This window comes from Geotrypetes seraphini, chromosome 19, assembly GCF_902459505.1.
Source record: "Geotrypetes seraphini chromosome 19, aGeoSer1.1, whole genome shotgun sequence".
Taxonomy (NCBI): domain Eukaryota; kingdom Metazoa; phylum Chordata; class Amphibia; order Gymnophiona; family Dermophiidae; genus Geotrypetes; species Geotrypetes seraphini.
The window spans coordinates 6,001,935-6,021,522 of NC_047102.1; the positions used below are offsets into that span (position 1 = coordinate 6,001,935).

Genomic DNA, 19,588 nt, shown 5'->3' on the forward strand with positions numbered 1-19,588 from the left:
TATAATCATTTTGGTTGCCATACAAGATTATTAAGGAGGGGGAGAGAAAGTGCAAGTTACAGGTGCTTGATTTTAATTAATTCTAAATCAGAAGAATTAAAGCACAGAGCTTATACAGCAACGCAGAAAATGTGAACACAAAGTTTTACACAAACCATAGCGAGCAACATTAATATTGGTTTTTGAAAAATGTTTTATGATTCTTTTTTTTCTTTTTTTGCAATTCCATGGGGAAATGTCTGAGCCTCAAAATCTGTGGCTCAGACATCAAAACATAGCCAGATCAACTGGGTAATGCATTTGCTTGCCAAGCAACTTTGAAAAACCACTGTTTTATTAACTGAAATTACCACAAATAAATTACCTTTGTGATATGTAAAATCCTGTAAATTAGTCACATTCAATAGTATATAAATAAAAGTGAACTGTGTCCAGACCCTTTTGAAAGGGTTCCTTGCAGTTATGCACAATATACATCATCTTTGATTTTGGTATTTTATACACAAATATTACAGAAACTAGGCAGGGAAATGCAGTTTATTTAAATTACAGTATATAACAAAAGTTGATCACAAAATCTCTAAATACCAAATATATTTCTTTCCTGATTAGCGTTACCATCGTCCTCCTTCCCTCCCCTGGTGTCGACACATTGTCTAATAGGACACTTTTCTCCAGCATCTCCAGACGTGATGAAATACACTGGCCGGCAGTTTCCAACATTTTTTGCTAATTGCTCTCAAGAGCAAGAACCAATGCATTCTTGGCAAATATGTTTCACGAACTGATCCTTTATTCAAGGCCTACTATGCTAAAGTCATAAGACACAATGTAAAAATATACTATTTTCTTAGCTCTTTGTTGTTTACAATCTCATTTATAATAAGTCTGCCTATTCTTCTAGTACCTGAAAAGATTCAGAACCACGGAGCGTGACTGCGTTAACAAAAAAAACAAAAAACGCCGTCAGCTGTATTTTACTGTGTACGCCAGCATCGAAGTAACCCTAAATTCAATAATAAAGTGATTTAAGTAGCAGCTTACTTCCCTTTTACCTGCTGAATGTCCTGGCACATCACCTACAGGTAATACCATCCCATCTGAAAGAACAAATGTCTTGGCATTTCTTTTCTTTTTCTAAATAGAACCAAATGGAAGACAATGATGGTTTAGTTACCATTTAATGAACCCGAGATACCCATTATGGAATATCTATCCATGGCAATATATTATTATAATATCCATCTGATTATGAAAAACCAAATGTACTCTAAAGTAAAACGCTTTTGTAAGTGATTTTTTTTTTTTATTATTACAATGAGAATTCAAACTTTCAAATACAAATATATACCTCCAAAGGGTAACCATATATATATATATATATGTATATATGTATATATATATATATATATATATATATATATATAATCAGTTAAAATGACTTGTTTTCCTTTAAGGGGAATTAAATTAAAGTAGGACTCTTTTCTTTTTTTTTTTTTCTTTTTTCAGTAACTGTTGCATTCATAACCACTTTTAAAGGCCTATCCATCTTTCTCAGAAGTGCTAGCAAAGATAGAAAATGTTAACACAGCTCTGCTGGTTGTGATGCATCCAAATGAGGTCGACTTAAAAAGGTCAAACATTTTGCAATTATTCCACAGAAATAGTAGTATTAAATCACAAAAGTTTTTGTATTCTTAATAACTTTCTAGAATTGAAGTGGCATAAAGACTGCCCAGTAGACCCGCCACGTATTTTCTTAAAATATTGTGCTTATAAACTGTCTGTACAGCTATTTAAACTTACACTGAAGAAAGCTATTTAAATTGCTAATTTCATGTACCGTACTCATTGGAGGGCTCTTGCAGATCTCGACAGATGCTCAGCCACGAGCAATGGAGAATCTCGGGACAAACTGAAGAACTAAGACCAGACGTTTCTTATCTGTCCAGCAATTGTTTTAAAGCTCTTTCAATGTTCATTCTGTGCCCGACTCGGGTTACTCCCAGATCTATTAAATCTTCCTTCTGAAGATTTGGTAAATGGGTGCCATCTATTTCATTATCCATAAAGGTCTCTTTATGCTCTCCTAGGTTCAAGCTCTCCAACCAATCCGCCACATCTTGCTTAGTCCAAAGGTGGATGGGCTTTGTTGGAAAGGGCTTATTTGAGATGGGCTGTTGTAATATGGAGGGTGAAGGGGATCTGCTGCGTCCTGTGGTCAAACTGAAGAGGTCCCCGGGGGGCTGGGGGCTGGGAAGGCCAAATATGTCAGAGAGGCAGGTAGCGGTAGCCGGAGCAGAGAGTGGAGCTGGTTTGATTTCAGTGGCAATCTCTGTTGGTGAAACCACAGGGCTTGGAGCTCGCCTCAGTCCCGCTGTCCTGGTCTCAAACTCTGGGGGCCTGTTTTGCAATGTGATGGGCTGGTTCGCTCCAGGCCGGATGGTGAAAGTTATAGTTGCGTTTCGAGTACCTGAGACATTACTCAAGGCATCAGTACCCCTGAAACATAGAACACAAAAAGAACATCTCATCATCCCAAATAATTTGGAATAAATATTTTAAGGCACAAGAGCTCTTTCCTTATTCTATTTTATTAATAATGAGGCTGCCTCTTATTTTAAAAAAAAAAAACACCTTTTTTTTTAAAGTATCTTGGTTGATCAGTCTTCCATCCTGGTTGATCAGTTGCCAGGATCTGCCCTGTTATTAGAATAAGATTAAGTTTGCTCCCTTCTGTCTTTTCTCATTTCTACAATTTCTATATTTGTGAAGTATATACTGCTCTGATTTGTCTTGAGGGGCGGTATATCATAAGAACATAAGAAGTTGCCTACACTGGGTCAGACCAGAGGTCCATCGCGCCCAGCGGTCCGCTCCCGTGGCGGCCCATCAGGTCTGTGACCTGTGAAGTGGTCCCTGACTATTCCTATAACCTATCTCTACTTCTATCTGTACCCCTCAATCCCCTTATCCTTTAGGAACTTATCTAAACCTTCCTTGAACCCCTGTAGCGTGCTCTGGCCTATCACAACCTCCGAAAGCGCGTTCCATGTGTCCACCACCCTCTGAGTAAAGAAGAACTTCCTAGCGTTTGTTCTAAACCTGTCCCCTTTCAATTTCTCCAAGTGCCCTCTTGTACTTGTCATTAAACTAAACTATTTCTACAAATAATAAACTGAAATTGTTTTATGTTTTGTTTTTCTCAGACATGACAAACTAGCAGGATTAGAGGTGGATTTATCAGAAACTTTTACACCACTGAGGTCCCCACTAAAAACCATAAACCAATACAAAGTTGTAGAAATTCAGCCACTTCCCAAGTCCGAACCACAGTGCCTCAGGTGTTGGATGTTTGTTGCTTGTCAGATGGGACTATTGTGGCCTGTTTTTTATTGTCTCTCCATATCGTGTAATCTGAGATTAAGGTCCAGGAAATGGTCATTAACTGGATGGATTGGCAGTGTAAAGGGGCACAATAGACAAAGAGAATGCATTTGGAAAAGTCCACCTCCTTGAAGATGGCTATGGTTATTTTTATTTGATATGCCACATTCCCTCCATAGATATCAAAGAAGTTTACAATACATGGAATACTATCATTTACTCTTAAGTATTTTCCCCATTTGTTCTGGTTTGCTCAGAATCCAACTGTGTTAGGAATTATCAGGAAGGGAATGGAAAACAAGGATGAAAATGTTATAATGTCCTGGTATCCCTCTATGGTACGACTGCACCTTGAATACTGTGTACAATTCTGGTCGCTGTTATCTCAAAAAAAGATATAGCGGAATTAGAAATGGTACAGAGAAGGGAGATGAAAATGATAAAAGAGATGGGATGACTTCCAAATGAGGATATGCTAATGCAGTTAGGGCTCTTCAGCTTGGAGAAGATGGCTCCAGGGGTGATATGAGAGAGGTCTATAAAATACCGAGTGGAGTGGAAAAGGTAGATGTGAATCACTTGTTTACTCTTTCCTAAAATACTAGGACTAGGGGGCAAGCGATGAAGCTACTAAGTAGTAGATTTAAAACAAACCGTAGAAAATATTTCTTCACACAACGTGCAATTAAACTTCAAAATTTGTTGCCAGAGAATGTAGTGAAATCAGTTAGCTTAGCAGGATTTAAAAAAGGTTTGGACAATTTCCTAAAAAAGAAGTCCATAGCCATTATTGAGATGGTTTGGGGAAATCCACTGTTTATTCCTAGGATAAGCAGCACAAAATCTGTTTTACTACTCGGGATCTTGCTAAGTACTTACAGTAGGACCTGAGTTGGCCACTGTTGGAAACCAGCTACTGGGCTTGATGGACCTTCGGTCTTTCCCAGTATGGTAGTTCTTATGTTACTATGTTACCTGGGGCAATGGAAGTGACTTGACCAGGGTCACCATGAAAAGTCTGAATGAAAACTAGTGGGAATGGATGTCATTGATTCAAGCAGGCTGCAACACCGCTGACCAGCTTGGAAGATATTTGGCAGTTCTCCTTCAACTCCTTTCAATACAAAGTAGCCTTGACTTAAAAATGAGCGAAGACCACCGCCTTACAATAATGGGTGTTGGTATCACTTAGAATGCTGCCGCTGTGCATATCACACCAGACCCCTCAAACAACCCTTAAGCCATTCACCGTATAGCGCACTCCCTTGGAGTGAAACCCCGCAACATCAGCTGCTCTTGCGTCCTGGCTCACGTGCTCTCAACGAGATATTTTTGAACTCCATATATTATAGAGTTCCTGCTGCAGTCATTTTGCTGTTACCATGGCTACTCCATTCTCACAGTCGCAGCACTGGAAGGGTTAAAGCAGCTGGTGGTGGCTTGTTGTCATTCCCACTTTAGGCAAGGCTGTTTTCTCCTTCACTATGATTCGGTATATTTTGTGTTCATCGCATTATACACTAGCACTATTCACTCAGTCCTCCAGGTTGCACATATCGTTATGTTGCTAGGTAACTAGTTAGTTCACAGGCAGCATACACAGTAATCTATTAACCTGATTATATATAGTATATATATATATATATATATAAATATATATATATATATACTATATATAAGCTAGTATTCTTCTTTCTATTGCCTTTATTCCCTCTATAGAAAAATATGAAGGTTGAAATGCATTTGATAAGACTTTAGACAAATGCAATATTAAAAAAAAAAAAAAAAAAGTTTAACTACTTCAGCACCAGTGAAGAGGTTTTACTTTGGAAGTTTCTAGCATTTTGCATGGAAAATGTTGAAGCCAGTTGTTTTCCACTGTGTAATAAACTACAGCCTGGCCTTAGAACTGGTTGATTTAGCACACACTAAATCCACGCTAAAACGCTTAGCGCGCCTTTGTAAAAGAGGGCCTTAGTTACCCAAAAAAAATCTCAGTAATAAAACAGTAGAGAGTCTTGAGCAACTGCCTCCTCAAAGCCGTTGAGCGTCTTGTAATGTTATTATCTGCCCCCCAAATAATGTCTGAGGTCTCGGCAGAAGTTACAGGGCACAAAGCGCCAAATGGCACGACACCCCCTTAAATAATGTTTCTTTATTTTAATACTAGTACAGTGGAACCTCGGTTTGCGAGTAACCCGGTTTGCGAGTGTTTTGCAAGACGAGCAAAACACTCGGCAAACTTTTGACTTGCAAACCAAGCACTGCCTCGATAAACGAGCACTTGCACTATACAACAGACTACTGGCCACTCAGGCAGCGAAGATAGACAACCAAGTCTCCAACCTACTGACAACAACCCCAGACTACAAGATGTTCAGAAAGGAAATAAAAACTATACTCTTCAAGAAATCCCTTAATAAAGCTTAATACCATGATAAAGCTTAACCCCCCTCTTACCATCCCCTCCCTAACCCCAGATCCTACTTTTCCCTCTCTTGGAAACCTTCTCTGATCTAACGTTGTAACCCTTCTTCCATAACGCTTTTTGTAATCCGCTTTGAACCGAACGGTAATGGTGGAATAGAAATATGTAATGTCATGTAATATTAATTTGAATCATATTTTTATCAGGAAAATGGTATACAAATGTAAATAAGTTTTAAAAAAAAATTCCTATTCCTCAATTCAAGAGTTTCTTCTCAATTCGGAGAGGCCTTGCCTCTCATGCATTTATGCCACAATAGTATTTAAATATCTGTAACGTGCCACTCCCTACCACCTTCCTTCTAAAAATTCTGCTGGCAAGGATTAAAAAGCATTTTAACATTTGATCCCTTAAAACCATCTACAATACAACACTAAAAAAACTGTTTTCTGTTATACAGAACAGAATCTGTTTTATTAGTGAAATACATTGAAGGAACTAAGGCCAGGACTGGGCAGGCTTGCAAGGACAGTGTCCCGTATATGGACATTCAGTTGAGGACAGGCTGGGGAGGGTTTCGATGGCTGGGTGGGTTAAGATGGGCTGGAGTGAGCTTTGATGGAGACTCCAATATATAGAACCTAAGCACACAGGGCTCTGGGCTTCTGGCCCAGAAATATCTAAGATAAAGGACCACTTAAACTAAATAGTTAATTTGTGGAGCATGTATGGTTGGGCAGACTGGATGGACCACTCGGGTCTTTATCTGCCATCATTTACTATGTTATGTCACAGTTCCTTTGTCTGCTGTTTGCTCAATTACATACAATCTAACTATTCGGTTTCTCCCTTAAATTTCCGTTGGTACCCCCCTTCCCTTCTCTTGGGAGATCCAGAAAAAGAGTTGCAACCAGGATTCCCAGATTTTTCTGCCTCAAGAACAAAGACATAAGTGAATGTAAGATGCGCTTCCCACTTTAGACAGACTATTAATATTTAAGTGATTTATGAATGCACATAAAATATGCATGACTCGACAGTAGCTACAGCTGAAGCCTCACAAGTTCCAAACTTGAGCTAATTCAATCCCTATTGATATCTGTGAGCATGTATCCAATTCTATAACGTAGGTACTAACATTTATGGGTGCATTATATGAGTAAATATTTAGACTACAAGTGCATATGTGCACACATTTGCATGCAGATGTCGCCTAAGTGCTATTCTGCAAATCCCTCTTTAACTTGCAAGGGAGGTGGACACAAGGTAGAACATGGGCAGGAAGCAGGCAAGGTTCCCAGTGATGCATGTAACTTATAGAATACTGTAAGGTACCTGGGCACCTGTTGCACTAAATGCTTGCATGTACCCCAGCTCTATGGCTGGTGTAAGTATTTGCACCTAAATGTGAGGCATATTAGAAGCCAGCTATTGAAGAAAGTAGGTGCCTATGCTCCTTTATGGTATAAGCTCTTACCATGAGCTTTCTAGATACCTAAATCTAAGTGCCTTGCTATAGAACTGCCCCTATATACATATTGGTCATTATTCAAAATGATGCAACTGGCCAGAAATAGCCATTGACTGGCTAAATCGCTTGTTATGTGCTAGCCAGTTAAAAAAAAAAAAAAAAAAAAAAAAAAAAAGGATATTCAATGCCAAAGCCCAGACAGGACATGAGACTTAATATCCAGAAATAACACCAGTGGAAGTCAGCAAAATGCTCACCGTTGCCAGCTGAATACTGACCCCGTCCTAGTTCCTGAATCAACACCATTAAATGCTAAAATCACCCAAACCAATATTCAAAGGTGTAGCAGGTGCCACTAGACACATAAGTCCCCTTTTTGAATTGTCAGCAGCGTTGCTTGCTGGCCACTGGCTGCCAATCGACAAAAGATGTATATTCAGGCCTAGTAAATGGCCTACAAATTCTTCTACTACATGGCTTATATGGCTTCCAAACTTCCACCCTATGCCCCGAATCGACCACTCTGCTCGAAAGATGTAAAGCGATTATGTGTGCCTTCAGGACGAGCCCTCTGCCTTGAGAACGCTCCAAAAAGATTTTACTCACACTACCTACTGCACCTCTGGAACAAACTACCTACCCACATGAGATCATTAGAAGGTCTACTGAACTTCAGGAAAGCAATAAAAACTCACCTCTTCCCCTGACCCTCTATGAGAGTGCGCCAATCAAATTTCCCGAACCTTCTGACAAAGGGGCCGACCCTCCACTCTCTTGAATCTAAAACGCTGTGTGCTTCGTCCTATGTCTAACCATGCCATGTTTTCTCATACAATGTTCTTCCACACTCTGCCATACTAGTCGCCATCTTTGTCCTACTATTCTATGCGCTGTATTTACCATATTATGTTTGCCACACTGTCCACCATGCTTCAACCTTTCATGCCACACAGGTAGGTAGTCTGCCACACAGTGTTGGCTGTTCCATGTCTTCTATGCTGAATTTCATCACACCAATTTTGCCAAGTCTTGTCATTCTATGTTACCTATGCTTTGTAATACTAGGCTCACTAGACTAGTTCTCACCAGACCATGCTTTACCAAGCTTTGTTAACTACGTTTTGCCATCCCTGTCAGGCAATGTTTGCCATGCTATCGCCTACCATACTATGTCTGAGAGTGTGGCGCAGGGGTTGGAATTGCAGCCTTGGCACCCTGAGGTTTTGGGTTCGGATATGCGCTGCTTCTTGTGACCTTGGACAGGTCACTTGGTCCCCCAATACCCAGGGCAGGATTAATTCGTCAAGGGCCCCTAGACACACAAGTACACTGGGCCCTCTGCTCCGCCACACCCCCACCATGCGCCCAGGCGGAAACAGGAAGCTGCGTCAGAGGGAAGCTTTGGGCAAGCAGCACCGCTTGCAAAATTACAGTTCCTGTTGCCTTTCTTACCCGTGTTGCTTGCTTGTCTTACTTTCCGTCGATCGGGGTGGGGGAACTGCATTGCCAATCGATGCTGGAGGGGCTTCATCGAGCACCCCTGACCATTTCGGGCCCTAGGCACGTGCCTACTTGGCCTGTTGGTTAATCCTGCTCTGCCAATACCTCATGTATATTATACAGATAGGGAAAAATGCTTGAATGTCTGAATTAATTTATATAAACTTTTCTGAGCTCCCCCTCAGAGAACGGTACAGAAAATTGAATAAATAAATAAAAGTAACCTACAATACTACCCAAACTTCCCTCTAAAATGCTCTGGCACTAGATAGTACTGAGGTGGAACGAGGGCTGTTCTGCCATAGGTATGCTGGTAATATGCAGCCAAAAAAGAAGGAAAGGACAAGGGGTCCGATTCAAAATCTTCCAGCCAATGTAGTTTAATAAAATCAAGTCTGTTTTTAATCCGATGTAAAGTTTAATCAGATCAAGGCTCAAAGCGGAGCCGTGTTTTGGCAAACACCCACCAGCAACAGGAGTCACAAATTCTTATATCATGTAAAAATTAAATGAACCCATTAAAAACAGGAAGCTTCTTTGTGAATCACACAGTGAGAGGTTTTCAAATTGGTTTTCCTGTTTTTGTTGGGATCATTTCATTTTTACGTAATATAAGAATTTGTGACTCCTGGCGCAGGAGGATGTCCGCCAAAACAGGGCTCCGTGTCGAGCCTTGATCTGATTAAACTTTACATTGAAAAAAAGACTTGATTTTATGACTTTACATTGGCTGGGAGACATTGTGTCAGATCCCTAACTCCTTTGCTTTTCTGTTGGTTTTGTGTGAGGACGATTATTTGTTACCCTGCTGGGGAAATATGCAGCCACCACCCACATAACCAAGAGGTTTAATTTAGGCCAGCAAAAAAAAGGCTTTCTTAAACTGTTCAGCTATATGGATATCAGCTGAATATTTATACAGAGCTACTGGCTGCAGGTGATCTCTGTGGATATTCAGAACCATTGCCTATCCATACAATGCAGTTGAATATGTCTATTTTTAAAATGCCACAGCCAGCATTTAAAAAAGAAAGACCCACACTTGCTGGTTGGGTAAGTCCTTTTTAGGGCCATTGGATGTGACACTGAACTAGAGAAGCTCCCAAAGGGATAATCAGAGTTTCTTACAACTGAATGCAAGATTTTTAAAATTTTTTTTTGTATAGTTAGAAGAATCGGAGGGGGTTACCTCCAAGAAAATGGCATGAAAGCATGATCTGAATAAGTCTGGATGCAAACCTTGCGTACTGAACAAGCTCTGACTAAAATGAATTATAATGTTATAGTTGCTTAACAGTGAAAGCTGTATACTATGAGATCATAGCTGGCCTGACACCTACAGAAGAAAAGATAAGATCTGTGAAGTAGTCAAGGAAACCATATCAGGAGAAAAGGTTTTATGCTCTTCTCATCCACTCTTACTCAATCTGTTTTTGTTTATTTACAGGCTTGGTATATATGGCTTTCTCTTGAATAAAGCAAATCAAAGCAGATTATAATAGCAAAATTAAAAAAAAAATTTAAAATGGCTCCAAAGGACATGGAGAGAAAATGTGTATGTGTGGGGGTGGGGATGGGGGTGGGTTCTGTCAGCATCAGCTACCACCCATCTGGATCAGACCAGCCATCATTACAAAGAGATTATTTGCTCCATCAATATATTTCATTAGCATTTTTTTATTCAGATAAGACAACGGCTAAATTAAATCCTGGACTGGACTGAACACCCAAAGTGTAGTACACATAACCCAGGACAGGAAAAGAACTTGGGCAAGAAGGACGATTCCTATCACTGGCTCCAGTAGTCAAGAAGGACCAAGGGATGCAATGGTGATGATAACAATAGCTAAAACTATCCTTATTATCATTTTATTAATTATTAATCTTATCACTAGTGAGCTACAGCTCAAACATCTTCTCCACTGTTCCCAATTTAATTTGACATAGTCATGACTGAATGCAGAGAAAGCTTTTGACAAAGTTCCTCATGAGAGGCTCCTGAGAAAATTAAAGAGTTATGGGATAGGAGGTAAAGTTCAGTTGTGGATTAGGAATTGATTTACAGATAGAAAACAGAGGGTAGGGTTAAATGGTCATTTTTCTCAATGAAGGAGAGTAAACAGTGGAGTGCCGCAGGGATCTATACTGGGACCGGTGCTATTTAACTTAATTCTAAAAGATCTGGAAATTGGAACGACAAATGAGGTGATTCAGTCTGCAGACGACACTAAACTGTTCAAAGTTGTTAAAATGCTTGCGGATTGTGAAACACTGCAGGCAGACCTTAAGAAACTGGAAGACTGGGCGCCCAAGTGGCAGATGAAATTTAATGTGGACAAATGCAAAGGGATGCATATTGGGAAGAATAACCCGAATCACAATTACCGGATGCTAGGGTCCACCCTGGGGGTTAGTGCTCAAGAAAGGGATCTGGGTGTCATTGTAGACAATACGATGAAACCTTGCACCCAATGTGCTGCGGCAGCCAAAAAAACAAACAAGATGCTAGGAATTATTAAAAAAGGGATCGTTAACAAGACTAAAGATATTATAATGCCTCTGTATCGCTCCATGGTGCAACCTCACCTGGAGTATTGCATTCAATTCTGGTCTCCTTATCTCAAGAAAGATATAGACGCACTAGAAAAGGATCATAGAAGAGCAACCAAGATGATAAAGGGGATGGAACTCCTCTCGTACGAGAAAAGACTAACCCCCTGTTTTACTAAGGTGCGCTATGCATTTTACCGCACGCTAAATATTGTGACCAGTCAGGCTCCGTGCCTGCCTTGGTCTCTGTGGTTTCCCTAGTGTCTACCAGGGGTGCCAGAGAGAAGCCAGACCTGAAAGTAAGCAGAGGTACTATTATTCAGGTCACCACCGGGGGAGCCAAAGGGAGGAGCAGCTTCTGGCTGACTCAGGTAGAACAGGGCGTGTCCTCCCCCTTGAAAAGCCAGCAGTACTCAACAAGCTGTTAGGCAGGATAAGGGCTCTCCCAACGAGGACCTGCCTGGCTTAAGCAAGGATAATGCCTATGTGCCCATGGAGCTGCCTAAACCTGGAACCCCTCCAGAATTACCAGTAACTGGTGAAGAGGCTCCCATGGACTTACAAGTGGGACTGCCTGCTAAGGAGTTGTGGGGAGCTCCAGAATCAATGGACGTAGGAGTGACAATCAGCTCTGGCTGAGCAATGACTGTGAGTTGGTTGGTTTTTTTTTTTACTATTTTTGACTCCCAGTCATTTTCAAAGACTTTCTGGACTGCACATTTGTTTGTAAAGCTAAGAGTGAGTGGGGGAGAAGTTTGCTTCCATCTGGGTGGGAGTTTGAAAGCTGTTTCTTTGTGCTTTTGAAAGGCAAACTTGTGACACTCCTCTTTGCCCAGCCCTGCTACATTTTAGGCTGGAGGCTTTATTTTTTTGTGTTTGCGCTAGAGATGTTTGAGTGAAAAGGCATATTCTCCAGGAACGGTTTTTGAATGCTATGGGCTGTGCTTACCTGAGCTCTGCTGGGGAGCAGATTTGGGGAAAAAGAAGCTTTAGTATAAGCAGCCCTGTGAGAGAGTATATACCACAGGCAGAACTGTTGCATTAAGAGAGAAATCCTGAATGCTGCCAGAGTTTTCCTCTGGCCCTTTTTGTTTTGAACATTTGTTTGTTACATTGAACTTTGAGCCATTCTGACTTTATTTTGAGTAGTAAATTTTCTTTATTGCCATTCTACAACTGTGTTGGTGGTTTTTGATTTAGTTCCTTAAAATCCTGCAGGGTGACTCTGGTCTGAGTTGCTTGCCGGTGCAATTTTGGTTTGTGGCCATTGGAGGCACTGTGGAGTCCCGGCCTAGGGCTCTAGCGCTGGCTACAATATACATGCACGCTAACCGCTAACACGTCCATAGACTAACATGCATGCGTTAGCGCTTAGCACACCTTTGTAAAAGGAGCCCTAAAAAAGTTAGGGCTTTTCAGTTTGGAAAAGAGAAGGCTGAGGGGAGATAGGATTGAAGTGTACAAAATCCTGATTGGAGTAGAATGAGTACAAGTGGATCGCTTTTTCAAGCTCTCAAACATTACAAAGACTAGGGGAGACTCTATGAAGTTACAGGGAAATACTTTTAAAACCAATAGGAGGAAATATTTTTTCACTTAAGAGAATAGTTAAGCTCTGGAACGATTTGCCAGAAGTTGTGGTAAGAGCGGATAGTGTAGCTGGTTTTAAGAAAGGTTTGGACAAATTCCTGGAGGAAAAGTCCATAGTCTGTTATTGAGACAGACATGGGGGAAGCCGCTGCTTGCCCTGGATAGGTAGCAGCAGACCTCCTTCCCCCAAATACTTCAGAAAAAAAAATAGTATTAGCATTTTAGAAATATACCCCTAGCAGAATGAAGGGACGTGGCACCATATAATGCACAGAACTTATAGCATATCATCAGTTGCACGCAACACTTGGCCCATTTGAGCGAGACAATTTGCGCCTGCCATTGCCATGGTGTAAAGGGTCTCGCCTAAGTTTTTTTGGCACGCCAATGTGGCTTTGCAGTACTATTCTGTAGTTACTTAGGCATGCCTAAAGTGTTGTTGCTGACTTAGCACTAAGTGCACCCCGTTAAATTTCTTTAATTGAGGTGCCATGTTTTAGAATTTCCTCCAACCTGGGTGTCTCCAACTAAATCACTTACAGGGATCAGGAAAGTAGGTACCAAAGCTGCCAAATAGGTAGTCGGAAGTTTTCCAGGGGAAAACAAAAGGGAGTCTCCTTTATTCATGACCTGAACTCTTAGCAAATGTGTAATAGAAGTCTGGGGAATAATTCCTAAGACATTTACAAGTGAGGTATAAATGTCTTCTAAACAGGGCCATTAGAAATTAGATGGTACAGTAAGTGTTTTTACTACTTGAAGCTCCCAGAAGCATCTCTGGTCTCTTACTGTAAAGTATGTGTCCTGATTCATTATAAACCAGACACCTTTCATGTACTGCACTTGATCATTTGGGAGCATTTGGAACCCATGATGCTTTTGGAAGGACACGGAGGATGAGACCTTTTACCATGAGGTCCGGGCACTTCAGTGCTAACTCAGCTGCTGGATTAAAAGGAACATCTCTGTCCTTGCCTACACTAGAAGCTTAAATCACAAAACAGACAAATCTCTGAACCAACCAAGGCTCTAACTGATTTTTAGCTATCTCCTCCAATTTAATTTCACCTATTAGAAAAGCCCAGACCAATATTCTGAAGTTAGCAGAAGTCCTTTGCCTCTCCAAACAGCTAGGTTTTGGTCATGTAAGTTGATATAAAACCACACATTATGCAGATAAAGTGAGGAGAGCCCGAAGATATCAGGATAGTGCAGGGATCTCAAAGTCCCTCCTTGAGGGCCGCAATCCAGTCGGGTTTTCAGGATTTCCCCAATGAATATGCATGAGATCTATGTGCATGCACTGCTTTCAATGCATATTCATTGGGGAATTCCTGAAAACCTGACTGGATTGCGGCCCTTAAGGAGGGACTTTGAGATCCCTGGGATAGTGGCAATAGCCAATTACTATATAGACAACATTCTTGTGAGTCCAAACACAGAAACAGTGGTCCTAACTTGATCTGTTCAGCAGTCTGACTTACACAGATATCTCGGCTAAACACCTACATAAGATATATGCAAAACTTATCCCACTGAATGTGGGTCCTGCAGCTCTTGGCATACATTTTGAATGAGAACCCAGTTAAGTGCTAAGTCTTTACTGGACTGTTCTAGGTGCATTTACCTTGTGCCGAGGCTTGCTGCTTTTGTTCCAGTTGGAGATTCCGGCCCTTCCCCAAGTTTGGTAGACTTTTCTCTGTTCATCTGTTGCAGTATTGAGTTCAGTTCACTTATAATGCTTGCTTTTGGGCCTGAGAGTACTGGGCTTTTGACCTCTGTCCCATCGCCCCACAATTTAGAAGTCCTTTGTGGTACAGGTTTCACTGTACTATGCTGTATAATATTTGGAGGAGGTGGTGGAGCAGGCGGTGGGATAAGAAAGCTATCTGCATTTTCTTCAATTAGGGCATCTTTGTAAAGTGCATTGCTTTTGTTCATTATGGGCTTCACTTTTGGCTTAGGAGGTACTGGGGGTTTGTCCACCAGAAATGTTTGCCCATCTGCATAGACTGTGCACGTGTCCAAGTTCTCCCCACCTTCGGAGGATAAGGTAGAGATACTGGACACTGTTGAGATAGTGCTGGTTGTCTCCAGGTGATGGTCACTACTACTGCGACTGTCCGTCTCCTCAATCCCAGAGTCCGTGACGCTGTCAAAAATTTCAGGAGGTGGCAGAAAGGAGGCAGGCAAACAGTTTGAAAGACACACCTGTTTTTTGCTTTCTAAAGTATGCATTGATAGGTTGGGGTTAAATGAAGCAGGTGGTAGGGTTCCATTCTGTCTCTGGTTTAGCAAGTCTGCTAGAGTAGGGACTGCAGCTGAAAGATCTTCTGGAATGTCAAAGCTGTTGGCAAATTCCAGTGGGGGTGGCAATGGTTCTGTAAATATAAAATCTTCATCTATATCAACTGAAGCCAGGGGAGGCGGAGGTATTCGAAATGGCAATAAGACAGGCTCATCGACAGAACTAACAGAAATGACAGCTTTAACGGGATGCACTAATAGCTCAGGTGCAGTAGTTGGTTGCAAGGGACCTTCTTCATTGTTGTTAACCTCAGGTAACGTAACTAGAGAATTTTCCGGGTTCTCATTCTGTTCTAGGTTCTCATTTTCATCTGCAGGTGGGTCTTCTGCATTTTCTGCATCCACGGTGTGAACCATGAGCAAGCCAGCTGTCTTCTGCTGCGAGGTATCCACAATATTTATCAGCATGTTTTTTTTGTCTTCTAGCCTTTTTTCCTCTTTCCCAATTTCTGGTTCATACTTGCTCTCGGTCTCTTGTCTTCTTAAGGAACCCCGCTGGTTCTGCTTGTTTGCAGAAGTGGTAACAGGAAAGGTAGTTTCAATGTTGGACCGCATTTTTGTATCAATATAGAGTGGCTTGTTGAGATCTGCTTTGTCCATTTCTCCTGTGGTTGGACTCTCTTGTGTTTGCTCTTTCATGGCTCTGTCTCTTGCAGCTAAAGCTAGGGCTAAGGGTGAATTTGGATCTAGTAATTTTCCAGTGACAGGATGAACATAGTTACATGAACTGGACATGTTAGTGCTTTTTGAAGATATAACATTGTTTTCAGTGCTTTTTGTTGTTGATGATGAATTCAAGGTCCTTGAATTATCTAGGTCAGGCGGACTGATGGATTCGCTATTGTTAAAAGGATTTGCAGAACTCGCAGATAAAGGTAAAGAAGCTGGGGGAACAATATTCCTAAAACTATCTTCATTACTAAACATTCCCTCGTCAATAGACTTCGAATGTCGCAGTCGTGGACTCTGCGTCAGCCCAACATCTTCATCTCCCAGATCCGTGGAAAGGAAAGCTGGAGAATTACGTCTAGCTTCCAGTCTCTTTTCTCTGTCTCTCACTGCTCCAGCAATGGCTGCTGCAAAGGGGCTATTGGCATGCATGTTATCATCTGGTCGAAGCTGCCCAGGCTGCTCCGAAGACTGTGGGTCGATTTCCATGCTGCTGCCCTGGCTGCTTTTTCCACTGCTGCTGGTAGAAGGCTCTTTAACAATAATTGTTGGGATTGGAATGGAACAGACCTTTTCTGGGCTGTCCTCAACATTGCACTGCTTTACTAGCATTCCCTTCCTCCTAGCGGGCTTGGCTGGAACATAAATTGCTTGGTTTGCTATCTTCCCAACTTCTGAATAAGGGTTTTCAGGCATCTGGCTTCTTTTGTTTCGAAAATTTTGCTGCGATGAGGCATTCTTGTTGTAGTGATCTTCAGAATCTAAAGAATAACGATTTGTTTCATGCCTGTAATACATCCCTTTGTCTCTTGCTACTGTTCCCACATTGACAGACCTGACTTCAGAAGGAGAAGTACCTTTTACCCCTGAATTCTGGTTGAAGGAAGGTTTGATTGTTCCGTAGCCTCTCGGTGCTGGGGATTTGGGAGAATTGTATGGAGATGGGGCTGGAGAAGGTGATGGAGAAGGAGACGGTAATGGAGAAATTGGGGGAGGGGGAGAAGGGGGTAAAGTTGCTGGTGGAGGTGGGATATCTTCAGATGTATCTGGCATAGACAGGCTTCGGGTAAATTTCAGCATGGGAGGAGCCAAAAATTGCCGCTCTTCTTCAGTTATTCCTAAAAATATAGGCATATATTACAAGGGTATCAGTTATTCAGATTCGGTGAAACATATCTTAAGTGTTATCATTTTAAAGAACGTTATCTGATGTTTTCCTATAATGTGTCGCCAATGTATAATATAAACCACAGGAAAAAGTATCATATGCATAGTCAGTGAATGGGGGAGGGAACAGGTCATGGATGTGATATGGTTGGAGCGGCCTCACAACTGCACTTCAGGGCTGATTCTATAAATGGCACCTAAATCGGTAGATGCCGAGGGAAACGGCACCTACCACACGCCATTCATAGTTAGGCGCTGTTTAAAGAATCATACCTAGTGGCAGCTAAATCGAGTTAGGCGCCTCCAGGCATCTGCAGCTTAGGCACCAGTATTATTAGGCTACGATGTTCATGGCCTAAAATGCCAGCGCCAAACTCATTCCATGACCAAGTTCTGTCCCTAATCATGCCTACTTTTCAGGTAGGTACGAGTAGGTGACTAACAGAGTAAGGCGCCTACCCCCAAATTAATTCTTTTAAAATTGGTTTTTTTTTTTAATAGTTTTTTAATTATCAGCGCCAATTAACCAATTAAAAAAAATTAAGTTAGGTGCCTAACTCGGAAGTTGCACCACGGTAGGTGCAGTCAGTAGCTTAGTAAGGGGGCAGCAGCACCCGCTCTTCTCCCTGCCCCCCCTTCCCGCTACTTCTCCGTCCCCCACTACCACACACATGCACCCCTTCCCTGACCCCTGTATCTCTTTTTAACGTTCCCAGTAACCCCAACCTGATGCTCGTGCCAGCATCGGCTCTTCCTCTGATATCACTTCCTGGACCCACACCTAGGAAGTGACATCAGAGGAACAGCCAGTGCTGGCATGAACAGCAGGTTGGGGTTGCTGCTCCCGCTGGGAGGTAAAGGGGGAAGATAAGGGGTGTGCGTGGCAGGAGGGTGTCAGGAAAGGAGCAAATGGGGGTGCGGGAGGGCAAAGAAGAGGGCAGGGGAGGAGCACCACCGCCTTGAGTGCCTCTCATCTTCGCTATGCCACTGGACGCAGCTTATAGAATCAGACCCTTAATACCACAAAAGGTGGTGCTAAGTACAGTTTTGCCACTAGCAGCCCTGCCACGATCCATGTCCCCCCCCCCTTCTCATCCCATCATGTACCACTCCCATCCAAGCAGAGCCCTTACCACAGGGAACCTCCCCAGAGAAATGACCCCAACTAATCCCCTTCTAACATATCAGACCCTCCAGTACCCAACACCCCTGGGAACAATCATGCCTTATATGGCAGTGTGACCTCTAGCAGTGGGGAGGAGAAGGTGGTGCAGTGGTTAGAGTTACAATCTCAGCGCCCTGAGGTTGTGGGACCAAACGGGGCGCTGCTCCAAAAAGGTGGCGTACAAGTCCTAATCCCATACTGCAAGTACCATTTTGAACCCAGAGCAGCCCTGAGACAGAAGCATAGGTGACTATTCCAGGTAAGTTGGGGGGGATCCTGTTCTGTATGGGGAGGAGGTATTGGATAGGAGGGGTCCATCATGGAGGGGATTTGCTCTGTGGGGAGGGATTAGTGACCTTGATTTGGGAAGGTTAAGAATGGTTGGGTTGTACTTTTTTGTTTAGTAGAGCTGGTATAGTATTTTGCTCACGTTGTCTGCTGAAGCATGTAATATGGTAACATATGGTAAATATCTGCCTTATGTATAAATGCAGGACAGATTCACCTTGATTTCTGCAGTAAAGGTGCAGTAACTGCAAAAATTTACTGCTCATTAGTACAAAGGCTCCTTAGCTTTTTTCAGAATTAATGAAGAAAAACATGAAAAAAAAATATTAGGTATTTGATTCTTCATAATAATTAAAATTCTTTTTGTCATCAAACAGCTTTAAGTAGGAGGAAAATATGCTCCGTCTGTTCTAGGATTTATAGTATTTACATTATTAAAAAATAATGTTTCAGTGGTTATTAAAGAGATCACCAGCACCGCCAGAGAGAGCTTGGTGCAACAAACAGAAAATTGCATAAATTATATGTTATATATATATTTTAGAACCATTAGCATGCAAAATCCTCTAATAATACAGTACAATGAAGAGAATGCTGTACCCCATGGCCACATAGCAGTATGTGAATAGTAATCATGACAAAGAATAATGACACTAGGCCCAGATCAGATAAATATTTAACAATTGAGCTACTGGTTCTTCTAACAGTCTTGAAGTATTTTTGACGCAATAATTTGACATGTCTGGGAATGTTTATCTTTGAAAGAGCCTCACATTCTCTTGATTCAGTTGGGCCCTCCTGGTTACACAACTACAAACACATTACAAATCTATTACATGTGAGATTGTCTATTAAAACTATGTTATATTTATTTATTTATTTTGATTTGATATCTATCCCTTCCTCCCGGGAGCTCAGCATGGGTTACAAGCGAACATTCACAGTAGGTTACATTAGAGCAGGGCTGCCCAATTCCGGTCCTCGAAATCTACTGGCAGGCCAGGTTTTCAGGATATCCACAATGAATATGCATGAGAGAGATTTGCATACCAAGAAGGCAGTGCAG

At 41.8% G+C, this 19,588-nt stretch overlaps 1 protein-coding gene and 1 long non-coding RNA gene across 3 annotated transcripts in view; one reads left to right on the forward strand and one right to left on the reverse strand.

Annotated features, from left to right (window-relative positions):
- Positions 1-1,843: 1,843 nt before the first annotated feature.
- The window catches only part of SHANK2 (SH3 and multiple ankyrin repeat domains 2), a 349,291-nt gene continuing 331,546 nt past the window's right edge, over positions 1,844-19,588 (reverse strand). For both annotated transcript variants that reach the window (XM_033928600.1, XM_033928599.1), the window contains 2 exons: positions 14,554-17,020; positions 1,844-2,502 (listed from right to left, as the gene is read on the reverse strand). In XM_033928600.1, coding sequence (XP_033784491.1) covers positions 1,941-2,502; positions 14,554-17,020 — 3,029 coding nt within the window. In that variant the 3' untranslated portion in view covers positions 1,844-1,940. The remainder of the gene's footprint in view (positions 2,503-14,553; positions 17,021-19,588) is intronic.
- LOC117352254 overlaps positions 11,790-19,588 on the forward strand; it is a 37,884-nt gene continuing 30,085 nt past the window's right edge. The window contains exon 1 of the long non-coding RNA XR_004537633.1: positions 11,790-11,984. This is a non-coding gene — a long non-coding RNA (uncharacterized LOC117352254). The remainder of the gene's footprint in view (positions 11,985-19,588) is intronic.